This window comes from Leucoraja erinacea, chromosome 7, assembly GCF_028641065.1.
Source record: "Leucoraja erinacea ecotype New England chromosome 7, Leri_hhj_1, whole genome shotgun sequence".
NCBI lineage: Eukaryota > Metazoa > Chordata > Chondrichthyes > Rajiformes > Rajidae > Leucoraja > Leucoraja erinaceus.
The window spans coordinates 34,772,896-34,791,591 of record NC_073383.1 but is presented as its reverse complement, the minus strand read 5'-3'; the positions used below and the strand labels follow the sequence as shown (position 1 = coordinate 34,791,591).

Genomic DNA, 18,696 nt, shown 5'->3' with positions numbered 1-18,696 from the left:
TAACTTAGTTGTTGAAACTAAGGCAACATTCTAGTAAATCTCCTCTGTACTCTCTCTATTTTGTTGACATCCTTCCTATAATTGGGCGACCAAAATTGTACACCATACTCCAGATTTGGTCTCACCAATGCCTTGTACAATTTTAACATTACATCCCAGCTTCTATACTCAATGCTCTGATTTATAAAGGTTAGCATACCAAAAGCTTTCTATACCACCCTATCTATATGAGATTCCACCTTCAAGGAACTTTGCACGGTTATTCCCAGATCCCTCTGTTCCACTGTATTCTTCAATGCCCTACCATTTACCATGTACGTCTTATTTTGATTTGTCCTGCCAAGGTGTAGCACCTCACATTTATCAGCATTAAACTTCATCTGCCATCTTTCAGCCCATTTTTCCAAATGGCCTAAATCACTCTGTAGACTTTGGAAATCTTCTTCATTATCCACAACACCCCTATCTTGGTATCATCTGCATCATCATGGACACCACCAACTCACAGGGACAGTTACAGTCTGAGATGGACATTTTTGCAGTGTGGTTTATGCGGAACTGCCTTGACCTCAATTCCTCCAAAACAAAGGAGTTGGTTGTTGACTTCCGTAAAGGTCCTTCCATCACCCCCATTCTGTTAGTCAACAACCAGCCAACAGAAAGGGTTGAGTCATACAGACACCTTGGGACAATAATTGATCACAAACTCACCTTCCAACTAAACAGTGAAACTATCTTTCCTGAGTGTCAGCAGCGCCTCTTTTTCCTGAGGAAACTCCGCAGACTTCAGGTTCACCAGTCAGTCCTGACAGCCTTTTACAAATGTTTCATTGAATCAGTAATAACCTTCAATATGTCAGCCTGGATTGGGTTACTATCCAACATCCATCGCAACAAACAAATCATATCAATGAGCACCAGGAGGGACTTTGTAGAAATTGGAGGACGTGTTGGAAATATAGGTGCAGGAGTAGGCCATTCGGCCCTTCGAGCCGTTCAATATGATCATGGCTGATCATCCAAAATCAGTGCCGTGTTCTGGCTTTTCTCCCATATCCCTTAACTCCCTTAACCCCAAGAGCTAAATTTACTCCCTCTTGAAAACATCCAGTGAATTGGCCTCCACTGCCATCTGTGGCAGAGAATTCCACAGATTCACAACTCTCCAGGTGAAGAAATGTTTCCTCATCTCATTCCTAAATGGCCTACCCCTTATTCTTAAACTGTGACCCCGCGTTCTTGACTCCCCCAACATAGGGAATATTTTTCCTGCAACTACCCTGTCCAATACTCTAAGAGTATATGTTTCTATTCTATAAGATCCCCTCTCATTCTTCTAAATTCCAGCGAATACAACCCCACTCGACCCATTCTTTCATCATATGTTAGTCCCACCATCCCGGGAATTATCCTGGTGAACCTACACTGCACTCCCTCAATAGCAATAATGTCCTTCCATAAATTAGGAGACCAAAATTGTACACAATACTCCAGGTGCGGTCTCACCAGGGCCCTGTACAACTGCATAGGACCTCCTTGCTCCTAAACTCAAATCCTCTCACAATGGCGGCCAACATGCCATTAGCTTTCTTCACTGCCTGCTGTACCTGCATGCTTACTTTCAGTGACTATGTACAAGCACACCCAGGTCTCGTTGCACTTCCCCTTTTCCAAATCTGACACCATTCAGATAATAATCTGCCTTCTTGTTCTTGCCACCAAAGTGGATAACCTCACATTTATCCACATTATACTGCATCTGCCATGCATCTGCTCACTCACCCCCAATCTATCCAAGTCATCCTGCAGCCTCATAGCATCCTCATCGCAGCTCACACTGTCACCCAGCTTTGTGTCATCCGCAAATTTAGAGATGTTACATTTAATCCCCTCATCTAAATCGTAAATATATATTTTGTAAACAACTGGGGTCCTTACGGCACCCCACTGGTCACTGCCTGCCATTCTGAAAAGGACCCGTTAATTCCTACTCTTTGCTTCCTGTCTGCCAACCAGTTCTCTATCTGGCAATACCCTACCCCCAATACCATGTGCTCTAATTCTGCACGCTAATCTCTTGTGTGTGACCTTGTCAAATGCTTTTTGAAAGTCCAGGTACACCACATCCACTGACTCTCCCTTATCCATTCTACTTGCTCCATCCTCAAAAAAATTCAAAAGATTAGTCAAGCATGATTTCCTTCATAAATCCATGCTGACTTTGACCGATCCCGTCACTGCTTTCCAAATGCGCTGCTATAACATCTTTAATAATCGACTCCAGCATTTTCCCCATTACCAATGTAAGGCTAAATGGTCTATAATTCCCCGTTTTCTTTCTCCCTCCTTTCTTAAAAAGTGGAGTTACATTGGCTACCCTCCAGTCCACAGGAACTAATCCAGAGTCGAGAGAACATTGGAAAATGATCACCACTGCATCCACAATTTCTAGGGCCATCTGCTCGAGTACTCTGGGATGCAGACCATCAGGCCCTGATTTATCTGCCTTCAGTCCCAACAGTTTACCTAACACCATGTTCTGACTAATGTGGATTCCCTTCAGTTCCTCCCTCCCACTAGATCATCAGTCCCTTAGTATTTCCGGCAGATTGTTTGTGTCTTCCTAAGTGAAGACAGAACCAAAGTACTTGTTTAACTGTTCTGCCATTTCCTGGTTTCCCATTATAAATTCACCTGTCTCTGACTGTAAGGGACCTACATTCGTCTTCACTAATCATTTCCTTTTTACATAGCTAAAGAAACTTTTAGTGTCAGTTTTTATATTCCCCGCAAGCTTTCTATCATGCTCTTGTTTCCTCCTCTTAATTAACTCCTTTGTCCTCCTCGGTTGAGTTCTAAATTTCTCCCAGTCCTCTGGTTTGCCGCTTCTTCTGGCCAATTTAAATGCCTCTTCCTTGGATTTAACACTATCCTCGTCTTCCCTCGTCAGCCACGGTTGAGCCGCCTTACCAGTTTTATTTTTTCGCCAGACAAGGATGAACAATTTCTGGAGTTCATCCATGCGGTCTTTAAATCTTTGTCATTGCAACTCCGCTGTCAATTCTTTAAGTATAATTTGCCAGTCTATCCTAGCCAATTCCTGTCTCATACATTCAAAGTCTCCTTTATTCAAGTTCAGGAACCTAGTCTTTGAATTAACCGTGTCACTCTCCATCCTAATGCAGAATTCCACCATATTATAGTCACTGTTGCCTAAGGGGCCTTGCACAACAAGATCGCTAACTAATCCTTCCTCATTACTCAATATCAGTCTAGGATGGCCTGCCCTCCAGACGGTTCCTCTACATATTGGTTTAAAAACCCATTCCAGGAAATCCTCCCCCTCAGCACTGTTACCAATTTGGTTGGCCCTATAATAAGAATAAGAATAAGTTTATTGGTCAAGTATTCACATACAAGGAATTTGCCTTGGTCCTCCGCCCACAAGTGACAACAACATACAGTGACAGTTAGGAATGACACATAGAACATTAAACATTAATAATAAAACATTATTGATTAAACATGTGAATTAAATAAAATACCAGAGCAAAAGGAGGCTACAGATCCATATTAACGCACACCCCCATCCACATTAACGGGACGGAGGTGGAACGTGTTTCCAGCTTCAGGTTTCTGGGGGTCAAATCTCTGATGAGCTCTCTTGGACCCACAATACCTCAACACTGGTCAAGAAGGCTCACCATCGTCTCTTCTTCCTGAGGACACTAAAGAAGGTCCATCTGTCTCCTCAAATTCTGGTGAACTTCCACCGCTGCACCACCGAGAGCATCCTTACCAACTGTATCACAGTATGGTATGGCAACTGCTCTGTCTCCGACCGGAAAGCACTGCAGAGGGTGGTGAAAACTGCCCAACGCATCACCGGTTCCTCACTCCCCTCCATTGAGTCTGTCCAAAGCAAACGATGTCTGCGAAGGGCGCGCAGCATCGTCAAGGACTGCTCTCACCCCAACCACAGACTGTTTACCCTCCTCCCATCCGGAAGGCGCTACAGGTCTCTCTGTTGCTGACCAGCAGGTTTAGGAAGAGCTTCTCCCCTGCGGCTGTTACACTACTTAACTCTGCACCTTGGTGATTGCCAGTCACCCCCCCCCCCCCCCCCCAGACACTCCTTCCCCCAGAAAAATCGCACTACTACTGTTTGCACATATATATATTTCACTGCTCATTATTCTATGTTCACTCTTCTCGGTGAGATGCTAACTGCATTTTGTTGTCTCTGTACTGTACATGGCACAATGACAATAAAGATTGAATCTGAATCTGAGATTTTTGGTTATTGAATAGAGCTACTACTCATGGAAAAAAGCTGTTTTTATGTCTGGCTGTGGCAGCTTTGACAGTCCGGAGTTGCCTACCAGAGGGAAGTGATTCAAAGAGTTTGTGGCCAGGGTGAGAGGGGTCAGAGATGATCTTACCCGCTCGCTTCCTGGCCTTTGCAGTGTACAGTTCGTCAATGGAGGGAAGGTTGCAGCCAATAACCTTCTCAGCTGATCGGACGATTCACTGCAGCCTCTGGATGTCGTGCTTGGTGGCTGAGCCAAACCACACCATGATGGAGAAGGTGAGGACAGACTCTACGATGGCTGTATAGAATTGGACCATCATTGCCTGTGGCAGATTGTGCTTCCTCAGCTGCCGCAGGAAAATATCCTCTGTTGTGCCTTTTTGACTGTGGAATCAATGGTTGCCCCCCATTTAAGGTCCTTGGAGAAGATGGTTCCCAGGAACTTAAAAGACTACACAGATGTGACTGTGTTATTGTTGATGGTGAGTGGGGTGAGGGGAGGGGGAACTCTCCTAAAGTCTACAATAAATTCCACTGTCTTAAGAACATTGAGCTCTAGGTTGTTGCGATGGCACCAGGACGCCAGCTGTGTCACTTCCCGTCTGTGGTAGATTCCTCCCCATCCTGGATCAGTCCAATCAGGGTTGTGGCATCCGCAAACTTGAGAAGCCTGACAGAGGAGACAGTGGAGGTGCAGTCATTGGTGTAGAGAGAGTAGAGGAGAGGGGAGAGTACACAGCCTTGCAGTGCTCCTATGCTGAGGGTTTGCGGGTCCGAGATGTGCTTTCCCAGCCTTACATGCTGCCTCCTGTCTGTCAGGAAGCTGGTGATCCACCGACAGAAGGGTTCAGGCAGTCAACTCGGAAAGTTTGGAGTGTAGTAGCTCTGGTACAATGTTGTTGAATGCAGAGCTAAAATCAACAAACAAAATCCTTGCATAGGTCCCCTGGCGGTCTCGGTGCTGGTGGATGATGTGCAGACCCAGGTTGACTTCGTCATCCACAGATCTATTGGCCCAAAATGCAAATTGCAGAGGGTCCAGCAGGGGGTTTGTGATATTTTTCAGCTTGGCCAGCACAAGCCTTTCAAGGGACTCCATGACTACAGAGGTTAGTGCGACAGGCCTGTAGTCATTAACCATATAACAATTACAGCACGGAAACAGGCCATCTCGACCTTTCTAGTCCGTGCCGAACACGTATTCTCCCCTAGTACCATATACCTGCGCTCAGACCATAACCCTCCATTCCTTTCCCGTCCATATAACTATCCAATTTATTTTTAAATGATAAAAATGAACCTGCCTCCACCACTTCCACTGGAAGCTCATTCCACACAGCCACCACTCTCTGAGTAAAGAAGTTCCCCCTCATGTTACCCCTAAACGTCTGTCCCTTAATCTCAGTGGGAAAATTCTCAAGTCATGTCCCCTTGTTTGAATCTTCCCTACTCTCAGTGGGAAAAGCTTATCTACGTCAACTCTGTCTATCCCTCTCATCATTTTAAAGACCTCTGTCAAGTCCCCCCTTAACCTTCTGCGCTCCAAAGAATAAAGCCCTAACTTATTCAACCTTTCTCTGTAACTTAGTTGCTGAAACCCAGGCAACATTCTAGTAAATCTCCTCTGTACTCTCTCTATTTTGTTGACGTTCTTCCTATAATTAGGCGACCAGTAATCCTTGCCTTTTTGGGTACAGGGACAATAGTGGAGACTTTGAAGCAGGCAGGGTCAGTACAGGTTTGCAGGGACTGGTTGAAAATGTCTGTGTAGACCGGTGCCAGTTTTTCGGCACAGAGCTTGAGAGTAGAGGGGGAAACATTGGAGATTTCCGGCTTTTCTGTCTTCTAAACAGCCTCTCCACCTCGTCTATTTTTATTGTTGATGATGGAGTGGTGATGTTGTGCAGCACAGAGAGATGGGTAATTGGGTGTGAAATGGTTATTGGAGAGGGGTGGGTTGGAAAGAGTCCAATCTTTTCAGGCTGGAGTCTTGCTTTAATTAGGTGTGAAGTGGTGATTGGGGAGGAGTGGGTGTAGAAAGGTCCAGTCTTTGCAGACTGGGGTCAGGTTGAGAGTGGGTGTGAAGTGTTGGTTGGGGTGGGAAAGGGTCCAGTCTTTTCAGATATGTGGATTAAAATTTGCCATGATAACCGCTGTACCTTTGCTACACGCATCCCTAAGTTCCTGCTTGATGCTATCCCCAACCTCCCTACTGCTGTTTGGTGGTCTGTGTACAACCCCAACAAGCGTTTTCTGCCCTTGGCTATTTTGCAGTTCTACCTTTCAGAAAGCATTTGATAAGGTCCCACATAGGAGATTAGTGGGCAAAATTAGGGCACATGGTATTGGGGGTAGAGTGCTGACATGGATAGAGAAGTGGTTGGCAGACAGGAAACATAGAAATTAGGTGCAGGAGTAGGCCATTCGAGCCTGCACCGTCATTCAATATGATCATGGCTGATCATCCAACTCAGTATCCTGTACCTGCCTTCTCTCCATACCCCATGATCCATTTAGCCACAAGGGCCACATCTAACTCTCTCTTAAATATAGCCAATGAACTGGCCTTAACTACCTTCTGTGGCAGAGAATTCCAGAGATTCACCATTCTCTGTGTGAAGAAAGAGTAGGGACTAACGGGTCCCTTTCAGAATGGCAGGTAGTGACTAGTGGGGTACCGACCGCAAGGCTTGGTGCTGGGACCGCAGCTATTTACAATATACATCAATGATTTGGATGAAGGGATTCAAAGTAACATTAGCAAATTTGCAGATGACACAAAGCTGGGTGGCAGTGTGAACTGCGAGGATGATGCTATGAGAGTGCAGGATGACTGGGACAGGTTGGGGGAGTGGGCCGATGCATGGCAGATGATGTTTAATGCAGATAAATGTGAGGTTATCCACTTTGGTAGCAAAAACAGGAAAGCAGATTACTATCTAAATAACGTCAAGTTGGGAAAAGGGGAAGTACAACGGGATCTGGGGGTCCTTGTAGATCAGTCTATGAAAGTATTCAAGAAGGAACTGCAGATGCTGGAAGATCGAAGGTACACAAAATTGCTGGAGAAACTCAGCGGGTGCAGCAGCATCTCTGGAGCGAAGGAAATAGGCAACGTTTCGGGCCGAAACCCTTCTTCAGACAGTGAGCATGCAGGTACAGCAGGCAGTGAAGAAAGCGAATGGCATGTTGGCCTTTATAACAAGAAGAATCGAATATAGGAGCAAAGAGGTCCTGCAATTGTAGAGAGCCCTAGCGAGACCACACCTGGAGTATTGTGTACAGTTTTGGTCCACTAATTTGAGGAAGGACATTCTTGCTATTGAGGGAGTGCAGCTTAGGTTTACAAGGTTAATTCCCGGGATGGCAAGACTGTCATATGCTGCGAGAATGGAGCAGCTGGGCTTGTGCACTCTGGAGTTTAGAAGGATGAGAGGGTATCTCATTGAAACATATAAGATTGTTAAGGGTTTGGACACGCTAGAGACAGGAAACATGTTCCCGATGTTGGGGGAGTCCAGAACCAGGGGCCACAGTTTAAGAATAAGGAGTAAGCCATTTAGAGCGGAGACGAGGAAAAAAAATTTCTCACAGAGAGCGGTGAGTCTGGAATTCTCTGCCTCAGAGGGCAGGTTCTCTGGATGCTTTCAAGAGAGAGCTAGATAGGGCTCTTAAAAATAGCAGAGTCAGGGGATATGGGGAGAAGGCAGGAACGGGGTACTGATTGGGGTTGATCAGCCATGATCACATTGAACGGCGATGCTGGCTCGAAGGGCCGAATGGCCTAGTCCTGCACCTATTGTCTATCTATACTGATTCTACAGCATCCAAGCTAATGTCTCTCCTTGCTATTGCATTACTACTCCTCTTTAACCAGCAATACCACCCCACCTCTTCCTTTCTGTCTATCCTTCCTGAATATCGAATACCCCCGCATGTTTAGCTCCCAGCCTTGGTCAACCTGGGCCATGTCTCCGTAATTCCCACTATATCATATCACTTAACTACTAACTTTGCATTCAATTAATCCACCTTATTTTGAATGCTCCTCGCATACAGGCACAAAGCTTTCAGGTTAGTTTTTCTTTTCTCCCTACTACTTTTTGCTTCTGTCCTCCTTCTAGGGGCTTCTGTCTCCTTCCATTGGGTCCCATCCCCCTGCCCTCTTAGTTTAAACATGACCTTTCCTACACTCTCTTTCCCGTTAGCTGCACGGATACGCTTCCACATTGTTGACTCCACGCCCCAAATTGTTAGTTTAAACCCACCTTATAGCACTAGCAAACCTGCCTGCCAGAATGTCGGTTCCCTTCCAATTAATGTGCAACCCGTTCCTTTTGTACAGGTCACCCCTGCCCCAGAAGAGATTCCAGTGATCTAGAAATCTAAATCCCTGCCCCAACTCCTCAGCCACACATTCAGATCCCCTATCTCCCTGTTCCTACCCTCACTGGCACAGGTACTGGAAGCAACCCAGAGATAATCACCCAAGAAGTCCTGCTTTTCAGCCTCGTGCCTAGTTCTCTGCACTCACGTTGCAGAACCTCCTTCCTCTTCTTACCCACGACATTTGTGCCTACATGCTCAACTACTTCCGGCTGCTCCCCTTCCCTCTCGAGGATGTTCTGAAGTCGGTCTGAGAAGTCTTGGACCCTAGCACCAGGGAGGCAACATACCATCCTCGAGAGGGAAGGGTTCGAGAAGTGTGCATATAAACCATATGATCCCAGCAAGGGATGAACAAGAGCAAAGCATAGGTGAAGAAGCAGATCTGTCAGACTTTGGTATTATTCCAAGTTCCAGAGTTTCATGCCTTGCCCCACCAAACATGTATTTTTCCTGTTGTCTAGACTCCCTCTCCCCTGACTCTCAGTCTGAAGAAGGGTCTTGACCCGAAACGTCATCCATTTCTCTCCAGAGATGCTGTCTGTCCCGCTGAGTTATTCCAGCATTTTGGGTCTACCTTGTGTTATATCCCTATCCTGGTTAGATCTTTTCTATCGAGTCTAGACACTTCCCGTTTTCATCCTTGGGTCTTCGTATGGCTTTTGCCAATATTAAGGTTTCTCGTTCTCTGTTCCCATTCGGCTTAATTTGACCATGGACCCACAATCCATCCAGATCCCTGTCTCACATCAGGATGCTTTGAGGATGCTCCACTACTTCCTTGAACAGGGACCCGACCAGTTCCTCTCCATCAACACGCTTGTTCATCTGGCTGATCATATTCTATATAGGGGGGTTGCACACAAGGTCACTGGGTCATAGGGCTTGACGCACGGTGCCGCTCAATCCATCTGGAGGACATCCGTAACTTCCGGTATATGTTACATGGCGAACATTGGCCGTGCAGATATCGGAATTGAAAATATTGGGAATTATCGCGTTTGCTCACTGCATTTCATCAACTAAGGCATTACTTGTGTTTTTTCTTGATTCCTTTGGTATTTAAAAAGTCTCAGAAGTGATAAATCTGTCTGTAAATCTTTCTTCAGATGCGTTTTCATTTTGTATGTAAAAACCCACTTGAGAACCATGGGCGGTTTAAAAAATTTACAGACAGATTTATCACTTCTGAAACTTTTTAGTTGCCAAAGGAATCAAGAAAAAACACAAATAGTGCCTTAGTTGATGAAATGCAGTGAGCAAACGGCCAATGTTCGCCAAGCACTCTGGCTGTTGTTGTCCCTTCAGTTCTCGCTTCTATCTACCGTCATTTCTCCTCACTTTTGGAATTCTGAAGTAGGCTAAATGTCTCACACGCTTATCCCGATTTCCATAATTATTTAAGCGCAAAAATTGACAATTTCAGCGGGTTTTAACGGGCTTGCTATGCTGGAAACAATGGTAAGTGCCTACCTGCAGTTCATCGCGTGTACTCCATTTGACGTAGCATAGCAACAGTACGGGTCATGGGTCGTGACCCGACTGCCATGAAACCTCCCTATTGAGCTATTTCCCAAAATAGACACAGAATGCTGGAGTAATTCAGCATGACATGCAGCATCTCTGGAGAGAAGGAATGGGTGATGTTTTTGGTCAAGGTCTTTCTTCAGACTGAGAATCAGAGGAGAATGAGTCTAGAGATATGGAGGGGAAGGTGTGAAAATAGCAGATCAAGGCAGACATTGTAAATAGCTCGTTCTATGCTCGCTCCCCCCCCCCCCAGTCTATTTTTCAGTCAATAAAATACTTAATCAAGCACTTGAGCAACTAAACTTTATTTTGGATAACACAATACAAATCCCCCTAAACGATACTAACCACCGCGGGTTCGATCCTTGTATCTGCTTGTGCTCGTGCAAGCAGAGGCACTCCAAAAGGTCATGCAGTCCCCATCGTTCTTCCAGAAGATCGACAACGGACCGCGTGGGGGTTACCTTTTATAGGTCCCCGAACCTTGAGGGGTTGAACTACATGGGGGTGGTCTCTATACAATCCAAGAACACATATCGATTTAACAGTGTGTGATTGACTGTTCCCTAACCCAATAACACGGTAACCAGTACATTATGTTTAAGAAGGAACTGCAGATGCTGGAAAATCGAAGGTACACAAAAAAGCTGGAGAAACTCAGCGGGTGCAGCAGCACCTATGGAGCGAAGGAAAAAGGCAACGTTTCGGGCCGAAACCCTTCTTCGGACAACTAGTACATTGTATCTGGTAAGGCTTCAAGAAGGAAGCAAACATAGATGAATAATGCAACATGTGCCTTGGGATTCAAACAACCCAGACAAGGCTTAACATTTCAACCAATCAACAACTACAAGGTAACTGGCTCGCAACATTATTTACACTATGTATACTTGGTTTGCAATGATCCAGTTAACTCTATGCTTTTTACACTTCATTGTAAGACCTCTGCAGATGCCCCATTCTTTCTCTGCGGTACTTATCTGGGCCACAGAAATGCTGGCACCATTCAGCAGCTTGTCTCAGTTCTGCAAAGGTACATTTAACTTGACCAAAATGGCCTAGCCGTACATAAGCCCTTACTCAATTTTGAAGCCATGGATACCCCGTTTTTGCCAGAATTAACAACGACGATAAGGAAATGTAGTATGGTTCATAGCTGAGGGGAAGGTGACAAGGAGGCATACAATCAATAATCAGTTTGAAGAATGGTCTTCCTTCGCTCCGTAGATGCCGCCTCACCCGCTGAGTGTCTCCAGCATTTTTGTCTACCTTCGATTTTTCCAGCATCTGCAGTCCTTTCTCAAACATACAACGTGGCTTTTATTCACTAAAACAATTCTTGCTTTATTTTGAATTTCCAGCACCTGCAGATTTTGGTTCCATGAATGTCAAATGGAATCATTAGAACTGCAGTTACGTTGCCATTTTAAAGAGTGTTCGATGGGCTTAAGGCAATCAAATTGCTCGTTCTTTACGGGAAACCCGCCGACAGAAAACTATTCTCATTGGTGAGCGTGGAGGAGATCTGGAAGCTTGAAGCTTGGGCGAATTGAATTGTTTATGACTAACTATTTATTTACAAAAATATACATATTTTTGAGCATGAGAAATTCTGTGATCGGCGTGAGAATTTCGCTCAATGCGTGAGAGGTGGCAGCCCTGTGTTTCCACACTGTATGATTCTATGACTAGCAAGGATGATCAAGGAAATGTGGAGCCCACAATGGTCCTTTGATGGTTGTGGAGAAGATGTTAATGAGTGAATACTATCAGTGAAACTAAGCAGTTTTGCTCACTTCAGGTAGCCCCGGCATTCCCCTCCCTCCCTCTCGCGCACCAGCTCGTTCTCACCTAACAATGGCCTGTTTCCTTTATCATTGTTACTTTTTTGCATATCTTTTATTCATTGTTCCTTACATCTTCACCGATATCTCTCCCGTGACTTTCAGTCTGAAGAAGGGTCTCGACCCGAATCTCTACTAATCCGAGATTATTATTATCAGAACAATAAAGTAATATTATCTAATTTATTTGTGATCATCTTTTAAATGTTAAATTAGGGAAGGGCATCTAGAGGAGGGATTTAGAGGGATTTAGAGGAGGGCACCTGCAAATGGTGATTTAGAGGAGGGCACCTGCAAATGGTGAATTAGAGGAGGGCACCTGCAAATGGTGAATTAGAGGAGGGCACCCCTCCCCCTCAATGTCCCGTCCCTCTCAGATTAAATAGAATTGAATACATTTTATTAGCCAAGTATGCAAAGCCAGGAGGCAAATAGGTAAGATTATCTCTGACCCCTTTCACCCTGGCCACAAATTAGGGAAGGGCACCTGTAATTGGGATTTAGAGGAGGGCACCTGCAAATGGTGAATTTGAATACATTTTATTAGCCAAGTATGCAAAGCAACAAGAAATTTGCCTTGTTAATTTGCTCGCAAGTACCAACACGATATACAGTAGACAATTAAAAATAAAACATTATAATTTAAACAATACAATAATACAATACAATCAGTTTTATTCGTCACTTGCACATAAAGTGCAAGAGAAATGAACATGTGAAGAATGAAATAAAATACCAGAGCAAAAGGAGGCGGCAGACATTTGGCTGTTGAGTAGAGCTACTGCTCATGGAAAAAAGCTGCTTTTATGTCGACTTTCCAGAGGGAAGTGATTCCAAGCATTTGTGGCCAGGGTGAAAGGGGTCAGAGATAATCTTACCTATTTGCCTCCTGGCTCTCGGCAGTGTACAGTTCGTCCTATCAGTACTATTATGGGTGCACTTATATTATATGCACTTACAGTGCCATATCTTAGCAGTCAGTTGCTTGTGGTCATGGAAGGATTTACTTCCTCCCAGATTTGATAGGTTCTGAAATGAACGATTAAGCTGAAATATGACCTTGCAACATATAGCAGGAAGAAATGGTTGATGGGATGTAGGGGGGTGGTATTTGGGAAAGTGTTACACACCTTCTGTTGCTTTAAATGGCTTCTCTGTGATCTTAATGAATGGACAAGCTTCTCAATGGTATCCCGTGGGTTTCTGAATTTGTATCTGTTACTAGAGTAGCCCCAGAAATAGTGGATGCATTAGTGATAATTTTTCAAAACTCTTTAGATTCTGGAGTAGTTCCTGAGGATTGGAGGGTAGCTAATGTAACCCCACTTTTTAAAAAGGGGAGGGAGAGAGAAAACAGGGAATTATAGACCAGTTAGTCTAACATCGGTAGTGGGGAAACTGCTAGTCAGTTATTAAAGATGGCATAGCAGCACATTTGGAAAGTGGTGAAATCATTGGTCAGTCAGCATGGATTTACGAAAGGTAAATCATGTCTGACGAATCTTATAGAATTTTTTGAGGATGTAACTAGTAGAGTGGGTAAGGGAGAACCAGTTGATGTGTTATATCTGGACTTTCAGAAGGCTTTCGACAAGGTCCCACATAAGAGATTAGTATACAAAATTAAAGCACACGGTATTGGGGGTTCAGTATTGATGTGGATAGAGAACTGGCTAGCAAACAGGAAGCAAAGAGTAGGAGTAAACGGGTCCTTTTCAGAATGGCAGGGAATGACTAGTAGGGTACCGCAAGGCTCAGTGCTGGGACCCCAGCTATTTACAATCGATATTAATGATTTGAACGAGGGAATTGAATGCAACATCTCCAAGTTTGTGGATGACACGAAGCTGGAGGGCAGTGTTCGCTGGGAGGGGGATGATAGGAGGCTGCAAGGTGACGAATAGGCTAGGTGAGTGGGCAAATGCATGGCAGATGCAGTATAATGTGGATAAATGTGAGGTTATCCACTTTGGTGGCAAAAACAGGAAAGTTGACTATTATCTAAATGGTGGCCGATTAGGAAAAGGGGGGATGCAACGAGACCTGAGTGTCATGGTACACCAGTCATTGAAAGTAGGCATGCAGGTGCAGCAGGCAGTGAAGAAAGCGAATGGAATGTTAGCATTCATAGCAAAAGGATTTGAGTATAGGAGCCGGGAGGTTCTACTGCAGTTGTACAGGGTATTGGTGAGACCACACCTGGAGTATTGTGTACAGTTTTGGTCTCCAAATCTGAGGAAAGACATTCTTGCCATAGAGGGAGTACAGAGAAGGTTCACCAGACTGATTCCTGGGATGTCAGGACTTTCATATGAAGAAAGACTGGATAGACTCGGCTTGTACACGCTATAATTTAGAAGATTGAGGGGGGATCTTATAGAAACTTACAAAATTCTTAAGGGGTTGGACAGGCTAGATGCAGGAAGATTGTTCCCGATGTTGGGGAAGTCCAGGACAAGGGGTCACAGTTTAAGGATAAAGGGGGAATCCTTTAGGACCGAGATGAGAAAAACATTTTTCACACAAAGAGTGGTGAATCTCTGGAACTCTCTGCCACAGAAGGTAGTTGAGGCCAGTTCATTGGCTATGTTTAAGAGGGAGTTAGATGTGACCCTTGTGGCTAAAGGGATCAGGGGGTATGGAGAGAAGGCAGGTACAGGATACTGAGTTGGATGATCAGCCATGATCATATTGAATGGCGGTGCAGGCTCGAAGGGCCGAATGGCCTACTCCTGCACCTATTTTCTATGTTTCTATGTTTCTATGTAATGTTGGACTTTTCCTCCTCACACTTCAGGCAGTTAGTGAATGTTTTTCTAATTGTTGGTAGTAAAATCATCATTAAAATTATGCCCAAATCATTAATAAAATTGATATCTGAAATTGTACTTGTGTGCATTGCTAGAAAAGCTTTAGAGCCAAATAATTAAGTAATGTCATAAGGAATAGTAGTAGAATTAGGCCATTCGGCCCAAAAAGACTACTGCCCCATTCAAACATGGCTGTTCTATCTCTCCCTCCTAACCTCATTCTCCTGCCTTCTCCCCCTAACCTCTGACACATGTACTGATCAAGAATCTATCTATCTCTGCCTTACAAATATCCACTCAATTGTGCAACAAAGCATCTGCTATGGTTGTGGACAACGTGCAGTTATTATATAAATGTAAATTAGGATGAGCCGCGTGTGTGTTCGAGAAGTGTGCATATAAACCATATGATCCCAGCAAGGGATGAACAAGAGCAAAGCATAGGTGAAGAAGCAGATCTGTCAGACTTTGGTATTATTCCAAGTTCAGATGTAAAATCAGAATCTCCAAAGAAAGTAAATGATCCAGAACTTGACTCTCCTTTAGAACCACAACCTGATACCCCCGAAACCACTCAGGAGATCAGACAGAGTGCATAAACCAGTCAGGTTAAATTTATTAAATTATTCTTGTTCGTATAATTTACAAGTTATTTTACTTTCTATGGGGGAGAGCAGTGTAGTGTATATAATGGTAACTGTAACTTTAAGAACTAAGTACAGGTAGAATGGTATGATTTGTGTCATGTGATATATTCTATATCTTATCAGTCTCGTGAATATGTGTGAGTATGCGCAGCAAAGATTATAGATGCGCAGTGTACTTTTGCAAAATAAAGAAGATCCACACTGGCAACAGCGTGTACTGAAAACCTGTGCATGTTTCGATCTACATGCTGAAGCCGTAATACCTTACATCAGGATGGTAGTGGGCAGTCCAATACTGCACAAAGGAGAGCTGGACATTCCAGGTATTCGTGGGAATCAAAACTAAACCAGATCTTATTCCAGTCGGCCAGTATTTTACAATAAACGCATCAACAATCCATGACAAGTTTACAAAATAATGCATCCGAATTTCTCCATAATAATCAATCTTGAGTAAATATTTTTTAAACATCAAGGCCAAGTCCAAGGTTTATGATTCAGTAGCAACCGCCACCCATTTCCGAACCTCAAATCCAACTACTTGTTTTTCAACGTTTTACTAATGTTTTTTTTTTAATTTTCAGTCTTGTCCTATTGTGTAATTTATGTACAATTTGCGTTTGTATTTTGTCAGAGTCCATGTGGCTGTGCTGCTGCTGCTGCTGCGAGATTTTCATTGTAGTGCTCTCCAAAGATTTGGTGCTCTCTCTCTCACCGTACTGGTGCATACAATACACTCGACTTCACTACAATTTTCACGTTTTTCCACCTCATTCTTTCCCTCACCTCATCCTCACTTAATCCTTTTCCTTTCCCCTTCCGTCCCTACCCTCTGTCAGGCTGTGCAGCCTCTTTAAATCCGTTTGCAATCCACAACAACCTTTACAGGGGGAGGGGGGGGTTTGGTGAGAAAAATCTGTCACTTACCGCCCCCGGCGCTTAACAAGGCGGCCTGCATCCCAAAGAGAAGGCAGAAGGAAGCAGCCATGTCCAACGACGACGAATGCACAATAATATTCAGAAGACGTCGTGCGGTCAGTGCGGCTCCTTGGTTACTGACAACTGGGCAGCACCACGCCAATGGCGCGGGACCGTGCATTCATCGTTTCCGCAGACTGGCGGCTGGAATACAGTAAGAAAACGAGAAAATCCGGTGAGGAGAGCGACGGCGGGCCCGATACCGGCCGAGTCCGGCTGCCCCCTGATGCGGCCCCTGGCTCTCGCCTGGTCGTTGTTGGCGGCGCCACTGGGACGGACGGCGAGACCAACCAACAGTCGGGGCCTGGGGCCTGGGGCCTGAGTCCGATGGGCTCGGATGATGGGCGGGAAGTGGCTCCGCTTACGGTAACTCCCGGTCCGGTTGGATTTATAAATTGTTTTCCTTTTTAGTCCGGTTATTTAAAATCCGGGGCGGGGAACCGTCGACTTCCCAACCAAGAGGGTGGGGAAATATTCTCTTTGAAACTAGTTTCTTCTGTGGGAAATTACGGTCTGCGCAATATATTGAAGATTTCCATTTGTCTTTCCTGTTAAATTCTCAATCAAAAGTTTAAATGGGGTCCTCTGTGTCGGAGAGATAAATCGGAAATATATTTGTTTAAAACTTGTCAAAAATGAGAGGAATCTCCGTTTTAAATATGTTTTTTCTTCCCGGCGATGTTGCTTTTCCGCTCGAAGGAAAGGGAAAAAAATAAACGTTCACCTTTTTTAAGTCCCTTGGTTTTGCGGATATTTTCCTTTTCGAAAAAATCAATCCTTTTCTCTTCGGAGTACGGTCTTAATTGCTTTCAATTTAATTTTCTTTTTATCCGATCGCCAGTCTTCAGCAGATCTTTTCCCCTTGCATTATATAGCTCTCTCCGTCTTGTCGGAGAACATTTTATTCATCAATATCTTGCTTCCCCTCCCTTTCCTTGTCACTATATCCGCAGCTCCAGGAAAGTAAAACAAATTTCTCGGTAGCTGCGGGGTTATTGGCCCTCGTCCCCCACCACGGGGATCTTCCACCCCTCACCCCTCGACTTCTTCTGATGTGAGGGGTGAGGGCGATGTCTGGGCCACGCAACCCCCAGCTTCACTCGCACAGCTGCGGGGACAGGAGGCTGCTGAGTTGAGTCCCTGCTGCCGCCTCTTCCAGCTGCTTGGACTGCACAACGTCTCGCCTGTATAAACTCCAAGGCCGTCTCGGCACCGACGGATCCAGGCTGCTGCAGACGTTCCGATGCTAAGTCTGCCACCAAGTAGATTCCAAACTCGCTTTAATTTTCCATTCCTATTGCTGTGTATCCCCTCGCTGTATTAGGAGAGTGACGATAGTAGAGTGACCACCACGCCGAGCTGAGGGAGCCGGTGACCATGAACATGGAACGAGATCCAGAGCCAGACACACAGCACAGAAAGGAACTGGGGAAACGCCCGCCTGGCACGCCACGTTCAGACAGTGAGCCAGAGGCTGTGTCTGATTTACAGTTCTCGAGGAACAGCTCCCTCTATTGTAGAGGCTCTGCGATTAAAAATAAATTAACCCTCAAAAGCCCGGTGGGAATTTAACAAATATAGACAAAACAAGAGTCCCGACCCGAAAAGTCATCTTCTCCAGCCAGACCCGCTAAGTTAACCTTTTTGTGTATATTTTTCTTATACAAAACAAAATCTGTGTAAAACTCAACACATTCTTAGTCGCTATACATTTAAAATTGCTCGTGTTATACCCGGTAGGGTTAACAACTCCCCTTGTCTTTACATATGGCACCATTGCAACTCATGTGGCCCGCAGGGCTGATATGCCTCCCTTGTTTGAGCGACATCCTCACCACCCTCAGCCCTCATTCTCCAGGAGCGAAAGGACCCTAGCCTGTGGTGCTCCTACGCAAAATCTTCGCGTTGGCTACACTGAACTTCAGTGTGTCCCTCAGCACACACTCTTGCAGTCTAGGGTACACAAAAAAGCTGGAGAAACTCAGCGGGTGCAGCAACATCTGTGGAGCGAAGGAAATAGGCAACGTTTCGGGCCGAAACCCTTCTTCAGACTGAAGAAAGGTTTCGGCCCGAAACGTTGCCTATTTCCTTCGCTCCACAGATGCTGCTGCACCCGCTGAGTTTCTCCTGCTTTTTAGTGTACCTTCGATTCTCCAGCATCTGCAGTTCCTTCTTAAACACTCTTGCAG

The 18,696-nt window shown here is 45.0% G+C and overlaps 1 protein-coding gene across 1 annotated transcript in view; it reads right to left on the bottom strand.

Moving 5' to 3' along the window:
* Positions 1 to 18,427, bottom strand: part of bmpr2b (bone morphogenetic protein receptor, type II b (serine/threonine kinase)) — a 178,331-nt gene extending 159,904 nt beyond the window's left edge. The window contains exon 1 of the mRNA XM_055638243.1: positions 16,457 to 18,427. Coding sequence (XP_055494218.1) covers positions 16,457 to 16,628 — 172 coding nt within the window. The 5' untranslated portion in view covers positions 16,629 to 18,427. The remainder of the gene's footprint in view (positions 1 to 16,456) is intronic.
* Between the last annotated feature and the right edge of the window lie 269 nt (positions 18,428 to 18,696).